This window comes from Semicossyphus pulcher, unplaced genomic scaffold (genome assembly GCF_022749685.1).
Source record: "Semicossyphus pulcher isolate SPU_LCO1_2020_fin unplaced genomic scaffold, fSemPul1.0.p SCAF_3, whole genome shotgun sequence".
Classification (NCBI taxonomy): Eukaryota; Metazoa; Chordata; class Actinopteri; order Labriformes; family Labridae; genus Semicossyphus; species Semicossyphus pulcher.
In genome coordinates, this window is record NW_027211704.1 from 13,724,026 (window position 1) to 13,731,784 (window position 7,759).

Here is a 7,759-nt window from a genome sequence, read left to right on the forward strand (position 1 = left end):
AGGAACCGGAGCTGGTGCGGGAGGTGAAGAGCAACCAACTAGTAGTTGGGATCACGTCTGCACACAGCGACCCCATTCACTACTCTCCTGCCAGCTTTTCAAAACAAATCCCTATTATTTTACACCCTACCTGTTAATCCGTCTACATCTGGGTTCAGCCTTAACTAAGACTTAGAATCAAATAGATGGTACCTACCTAAATCGAGGCAAAATTTCACAACAGAAAAGCAGCTATTACAACTTTAACCTGTTCACTAACTAATCTTGAGGGTCTTGAGTGAGAAGCACATGGTAGGCTGAGCTGGGAATAGCATCTTTGTCTTTGTTTTCTCTTCACTTACTGCTCCTTCTACTACCCTCTCTTTTATTCCCAGACACACACAAACACACACGCACACACTAACTCACACTCTCCGCTGACCTCACTTGTGCGTCTACGGACACAAACAAACCCCATATGGCGAGGTGTGCAGTCCATTAGCATACCGTCGTAACCAGCGCTGACACAGGAAACTCTCTATCATCAACACACTGTGTTCTCTCTGTGACCTCAGCAAGCAGGCAGAAATTTCCATCGCCATGGAGACAGTGGTAATCGTAGATCAGGTCACTTATTTTCTACTCTGAACAGATGTACAGTTTGTTATGTACTTGGTAGTTTGTAAAGTGAAGTCCCTGTATTAAAATGTGATCATCTTCAAGAAATTGAATAACTTTTATTCTACTATTTTGTAGGATATTTAAGTTTGCAGATAGATTGGATGGGTAGTGTGAGGGTAGGATATTTCTGTAGGCTTTATGTAATCCATTACTTTAACATATTGTAAGACTGCAAATAGCTTTACTGCGTCATCATTTGACAAAGATGATGATGAGAGTCGTGTGACGCGGCCTTGTGTTGACCGACTGGTGGGTAGCTGAGAAAAGACCGATAAGGCCCGGCTCTGTGGATTCATAGCTAACCTATTAATAGCAGTGAGGATGACTGGTTAATGGGTCCAAAGGTTGATGAAGGTGAATGGGTTATTCTTAAAAGCATGTTGTGAAAAATGCTTCATAAAAGACAGGAAGCAGAGACCTGAGAACAAGCCTCACAGAGGATTTATAGAGCAAACACAACAGCAGAAATGCATGGTGAGGTTTGAATAACCAGCTGGTTAGTTAAGGGACTGGTTTACTGCGATGCGTCTCCATCTACTGTCATTGATGCAAAAATAGCCCCCATGATAGGCGCTGCCACCTTGCAAAGTGTTTGGAGCCAGAGCCGCGCAGTAGAGATTGGGGAGTGGAGCCGCCGTAGCCACTTCCGCTTACCAAAACACACACTTATATTACCGAAAACAACAGCAAGGATCCTGGCCGCCGGCGTACGTCAAAGCTTCTTTGTGTTGGTCTGAAGCAGACGTTCACAGATATGGGAACTATAATGACTGTAGTGATTGTTTTAGTGACATCCCCCCCCGCCGATCCTCCTCCACTCAGCTAATCCGGAACAGATCGGCTGCAGGAGCGGCATTTGTCAACAGAGCTGTCAATCATCCTTTTTACAGCAAATTGGGGAGAGTAGGGTGAGTAGGGAGCAGAAGGCTCACCTGTCCCGTGTCAAGAATGGTACATTCCGACATCCAGTTGACACCCGCCTCTGGGAGAGTAGGGAGAGCACCGCAGGCAGGACTTTGTTTGGGGCCTTTCTATAAATCATCACTACAAGATGAAAGGTTGATACAGCCAACCGGATAAATGTTTCAGGGCAGCAGGCTGGTGTAATGGTTAGCACCGCTGACCCGCAGGTGGGAGGTTCTGGGTTTGATTCCCCCGGCTGGGGCCTTGCTTTTAATCATCATGATGTTATAGAAGGTAGGTAAAATCATTCATGTAAGATCTTCAGATTTGCAGGTTAGGGAGGTGGTTAGGTCTGATGTTTCGTAGAGAGAATGTTGTGGGATCAAGGCCTGGTGCTGGCAAAGGTGTTGCTGTGTAGAAGTTGAAGGTTGAAGGAGTGGGTGTTTTTGATGTCAGTGTTTCAATGTCAGTTTTTGACGTCCGTTTTGGCGTTGATTTTCGACGTCAGTTCTGGTGGTGTTTTGACAGTCATTTATCAATACAGTCATTTCCCATTCCACCACAGACATTTTATATTACAATTATGCACAACTGAAATGATTTCATAACTCCCAATGAACCCTCTAAGGCAGGGTGAGCAGATTTTAGAGGTTGAAAGTACTTGAATTGGAATGGGGAATTTGACTTATTGATCGATGGCCTGGCAGAGGTTAAATTCAAACATAGGGTAAGCTTTGATGGAAGAGGCAAGTTCTCTACCAGGCGAGCTAATCAGGTGCTACTTGTTTCCACTTTTATAATTGAGACAGTTTTATATTACTGTATTAGTAAATCTTTAATAAATTAGAAATGTAGTTTTTAGAATAAATTGGGCTTGAATTGAATCCAGATATGGGGGTGTCAGCTTGCCTGAAGGAGGCGAGCATCTCCCAGGTGAGCTAATCTGTATCTAGCCTACATTTCAGTCACGGGCCAGAGGGAGGCAGTATTGTGTTTTCAAACCAACTCCTTTCTTGTCACACAAACACTCCTCTTCAGTGAAGTGAGATCAAATCCAAGAATCAGTAATGTTTTTGTTGGAAGTTTTACGATGTGCTTTCTCAACAGTTGTTTCTTTGCTTTCATAATTGTAGACATTGGTTGAAGTCTTTGTTGTCAAAATATGTAGTAACAAATTCCACCACTGCTTGCAGATGTGTCTCATGTTGTCTGTATATGTGTCTGTGTAATTGCATTACCAGTAGCGTGCATCAGTGTACACAGAGCCATCTCCATGAGTATTTATATCCCGTCTATCCTCCCACAGCACATGAAAATGATCTTCACTTGAAAGACCATCTGCAAATGCCATCCAGGGCGCCGTAACGTTCCCAATATAACCTCAGTGCACGGCCAGCTGAAGGGTCCGGTTCAGCCTCAGTCTGAGCTGAATGGGAAAGTGACAAACTCCCATTCTGCCGTTTGGATTGTGTGTGCTTCTGTCTTCGTGTTTGGATGGGCACCATGATGAAAGACGAAGATTCAGAAGAAGTAGAGATCGACTTGGCCGATTCCAGTGACCCAGAGGAATATGATAATGGGAATGAACCTCAGACGCTGTGGAGGGCCCCTCCTGCTCTGGAAGAAGAGGAAAACATTCACACGTCTACACTCGTGGAAATCAGCGATACTAAACCTCTGATAAACGTCAGAGATCCCCGTGGCATCAATGAGTGCCTCAAGGTATTGCATTCGAATGCAGTGGACTTTTCTGGGTTATTCGTGCACATTTATCACATGCAGTTTGTGTAGCTTGTGAAGAAGTCATTGGCATGGAGAAACAAAATCTACTTGGCTGGTTGCACTGCCCTCCAGTGGATTATCACTTTATTTTTTTAAGTGAATCGTCCAACAGGAAATGCCTTCTGTAGCATCAGTAGCACATTGTCTTTGTGTCTCCAGGTGGCGTTTGAGGATGTGATTGCTGAGCCAGTGTCAGTGCGCAGCGGGGACAGAGTGTGGATCTGGAGTAACGCCCTGTTTGAGGTGTCAAGGGTTTGGATATACAGGATTGTCACAGTGCTTCTGGCTATTCCTGTGTCAATTCTCTCTGGTCTCCTCTTTGCCATCCTCAGCTGTCTGCACATTTGGTAGGTTTAGATGATCCCTTCCCACACATATTAAAGATCCAGTGTGTAAGATCAGGGGATGTTGAAGCAGAGCTAATGGAAGAAAAAGAATATTTGTAAGAAGGAGCAAATTATAGCAGATCTTGTGTACAGAATTATCTATGCTACATGGACATTTTTAACAGTAGCCAAAGCAGACAGACCAAATACAGGCTCTAGAGCAGGCCTGTCTGATTTAAAGGCCAACCCAGAGAGCAGCTTTCTGTAGTTTTAAGCTGCAATGTAATTGCTAGATGCCACTCATTCTAAGTGTTCTCTAATGGGGCCAACCAATGACTGTATATATAGATGGACGGCGCGTCTCCATCTGCTCCCATTGTACGAAAGTGATGCCAAAATAGCCGGGCGCTGCCATCTCGCGATGGTGACATCAGTTGGAGCCAGAGTCTGCCCAGGAGAGATCGGCGGGTGGCGCCGCTTTAGCAACTTCCGCTAACCAAAACACACACTTAACTTACTGAAAAAAACAGCAAAGATCCCGCTCGCTGGCGTGTTTAACAGCAGAACAGCTTCTTGTGTTGGTCTGAAGCAAACGTTCACAGATATGTAAACTTCAATGACTGTAGTGTTTGTTTTAGTTACGTCTCCTCTCTCTCTCTGATCCTCCTCCACTCTGCTAATCCGGAACAGATCGGCTGCAGGAGCCGGATTTGTCAACAGAGCTGTCGATCATCCTTTGACAGCATCAAATAATTAATTAAATCTAAACTCGTCAGAAAAATGACCACTTGGACATAAATCAGCATTATAAGAACTAACTATGACGACAGAAACCATGTTTGAGAAAAATGTATTTAACGTGTATTTTGATTTTATAGTTTGACTCATGTCCCATCTGTTCACATGGAGGAGGCGGGCTTTATGACCTATACTGCAGCCAGTCAGCAGGGGGCGATAGAGATGTTTTGGCTTTACTTTAAAGGAGCTGTCATGTCGTCCATCTTTTCATACAGTCTATGGGGCCAAAAAACATTTATTTTTGAGGGGGAAAAAAAAGCTGCACAGACTGTTGGGGTTTAATTTGGCCAGATTTTTAACACTGGGGTTACTGGAATTTTCTTTTTAATGCTCTCATCCCTAAAAAGAAACATGTACACACGCTGTCCGATGTATGGGACAAATTGATATTTTGACCTGGCAACACAAGAAGTCCTCCCGTGGTGGACATTAATGACAGTATTTCATGGCCATCCATAAAAAAGTTGTTAAGATATTTAATTGGAAAACAAAAATTGTGTCACTAGACAAACATCAGGGAATCATGAAGGTAGTTTTGTTGAAATATTTCACAGGCTATAAAACAGGATAAGTCAAGAGAAGTCATTAGGACTCATTGGGGACTATTGTTATCTGCACAAAAGTCATGTCGATGCCATAGTTGTAAGAAAACCTGCTGGTGGTGCTGTAGTAAAAGTCAGGTTAGTTACTGGGCAGTCTATGTGATGATTTTATGATCTGATCTGACATATATCAAGTAGTAATTATCGTGTTTCTGTCCATGACAGGATGGTTAGTCCCTTTATCCAGTGTATCTCTTTTGGCACACGCTGGCTGCAGGGCTTATGGAGCGTCGTACTGGGCATCATTGTGCGTCCCTTCTGCAAGAGTGCCGGGAGATGCTGCGGAGGCTTCAGCATTCACCTGGCCAAAGAATGAAACTCTCACATCCACGGTCGCACCGACCGTTAAGTGCACTGGTGTCGTTCCAGTGGACTGAACCAAAGCGGACTATGATTCTTAAGCAGTTCATTCAGAATATAAGTTGTATTACTAAATGCTTGTCCAAAAGTCCAACAGTATCTGCTGGTCATCTAATGATTATTTGGTTTGTGACATTTACAAATTGCAAGTGAAATTCTGAAATGAAATCACTTTGGTGGGACCCGAGAGAGGATCGAATCCACACTATTTAAACTGAGTGTAAGCTCTTAAACAATTTCATTTGAAGAAGATACAACAGAAAAAAGTGACCCCTTTGTATCATAGACGGGTTCGGCTGGTGTGTTTGATGATGAGTGAACTTCAGAATGATTTGTTGAGCAATCTGAATGTGGAATTGTCTTTACCTCATAATACTTGGGTTTGGTTTTATATTTCATCTCTGCAGTTTAGAGTGTAAGACAAAAAAATATGTACAACATCAGATGTAATTTAAAATGAAAAACATTTGATGTATTCTTGAGGGAGGAAATGATAATTAGACCAACAGATTGAAGTAATGTTTCTCTTTGAAAGGGCCAGTGGGAGGCAGAGGGCTGAGTAGGGAGTAATAGATTATGTAGAGTTAGGAGACAGGAGCTTCCATTAGAGCCGCTGTAACACATTCACTCTGCAGTTAAGACTTATGATTGTGATTGAACAGATATTTAAACCTCTGTCTGTTACATAACTACTGCAAGGACAATATGTCGGCAGGTCAGATACTGATTTGTATCTTTTACAATATAATAATTACATTCATCTCTTTATTCATGCGAACATTTGTTGTGGGTTTAATTACTGAGTTTTATACACTTTATAGGCAACATTTTGAGATTGCTTTTGTGGAAAAATGGAAAATAATAAAACATCCTACATGATGAAACGCTTGAAGACACAGTGTGCGTTGTCATATTTGTACAAGAGATTTGAAAATGCTACTGTGTGTGTGTGTGTGTGTGTGTGTGTGTACTTGATGTTGCCTGTATCTCTGACAACGTGAGGCTGTCATCGCTGGCAGCTGCCTGCTGGCATTCCTGGATATGAATAACACCGAGTGGCGTTCCAGTTTATAAACCATGGCTCCACCGCCCTCTGTGGCTCTGAATGCAGCCGCACACCCGGGCCGCTCAACTCCAGCCTGCTCCCTCAGTCAGAGAGCGGCACCAATGGCTGAAATCAAGCACAGCATGGAGATCAGGAAGGACAGTCACAACAGGAGGATGGACCTCACCAACTGGGACCCCAAACTGATCAATTAGACGGTCAAGGTGCAAAGAATATATGTGTATAAATTGATTTTTTTTTAAGATTAGTTAAGCTTTGAAAATGTTTGTGTCCTATAAAAATGCAACCTAATATAGCCATTTACACGATATAACTCTGCTGGCATTTGAAGGGGCAGGGCTGTGCGGAAGGTTTAAATGTGGGAAAAAGAAAAGTCATAAAAAATATATAAATAAATATAAAGAGCGCTTAATATACTGTGTGGGGATTCATTTTAACTCAAAAATCGGTTTGTTTTTGGTGAAACAACAACTTCAGATAATTCTGTCCTAACACTGGGTCAACCTGTTCATTTGTGTGTGCTGCCATGGAAACAGGTTCTATTCTATTATTAGGCCTCTGCTTAAGTCAAACACAGAAAATGTTTTCCTTTAAACACAGATGAACATACTGGTGTTTTTAATTTTTATTTTTAAAGCTCCTGTGAGGAACTTTCAGTTTGTGTTGATTTTGGCGCCCCCTGTGGACCAAGCCGTACCTCTTATCTCTTTGCTGATATTGTCCTGTACATGCATAAGTGGTGTTTTTTAACAAAAAATCTCATCCTGCTTTCTTTAACAGTCACATGTATCACTCACTTTAAATACTTGCCCTTAAAAATGTAAACTAAGGCAGCGTGCAGTTAATCGCTTCGTCTGACACCTACCCCCCCACCAGCTGTTAAAAATAACAGTATAGAAATAATCAATCTTGTCAATGATAATCTGGTTTGCTTTTGTAGCTCATATAGAGTCATCAGAATTTTGCATTCATAAAAAAAGATCTACACTCAGTGATCTACAGTCCTCACTTTAACATCAACATATGAGGTATCACAGTGAGGTCTGGCATGTCTATACACTACCTCAAGAAAGAGAGGATATGTGTTTATTTGTGTTCACAGAGCTTTTGCTGTGAGGGCTCTGAAGCTCTGGAACGACCTGCCTGAGGAGGTCAGGTCAGCTGAATCAGTGATCTCTTTTAAAGCCCTTCTTAAGACATACTTTTATCGGCGAGCCTTTCCGGATTTTACTTGAATTTTAATTTAATTTTAATAATTAATT

General features: G+C 42.3%; 1 protein-coding gene across 1 annotated transcript; it reads left to right on the plus strand.

The window, feature by feature from the left end:
- Positions 1 to 2,972: 2,972 nt before the first annotated feature.
- On the plus strand, positions 2,973 to 6,279 carry cav4a (caveolin 4a). Its single transcript, XM_069678122.1, has 3 exons — positions 2,973 to 3,285; positions 3,505 to 3,692; positions 5,237 to 6,279. Exons 1-3 carry the CDS (start codon positions 3,058 to 3,060, stop codon positions 5,385 to 5,387), a joined length of 567 nt encoding a protein of 188 aa, XP_069534223.1. The 5' UTR covers positions 2,973 to 3,057; the 3' UTR covers positions 5,388 to 6,279.
- The last annotated feature ends 1,480 nt before the right edge of the window (positions 6,280 to 7,759 follow it).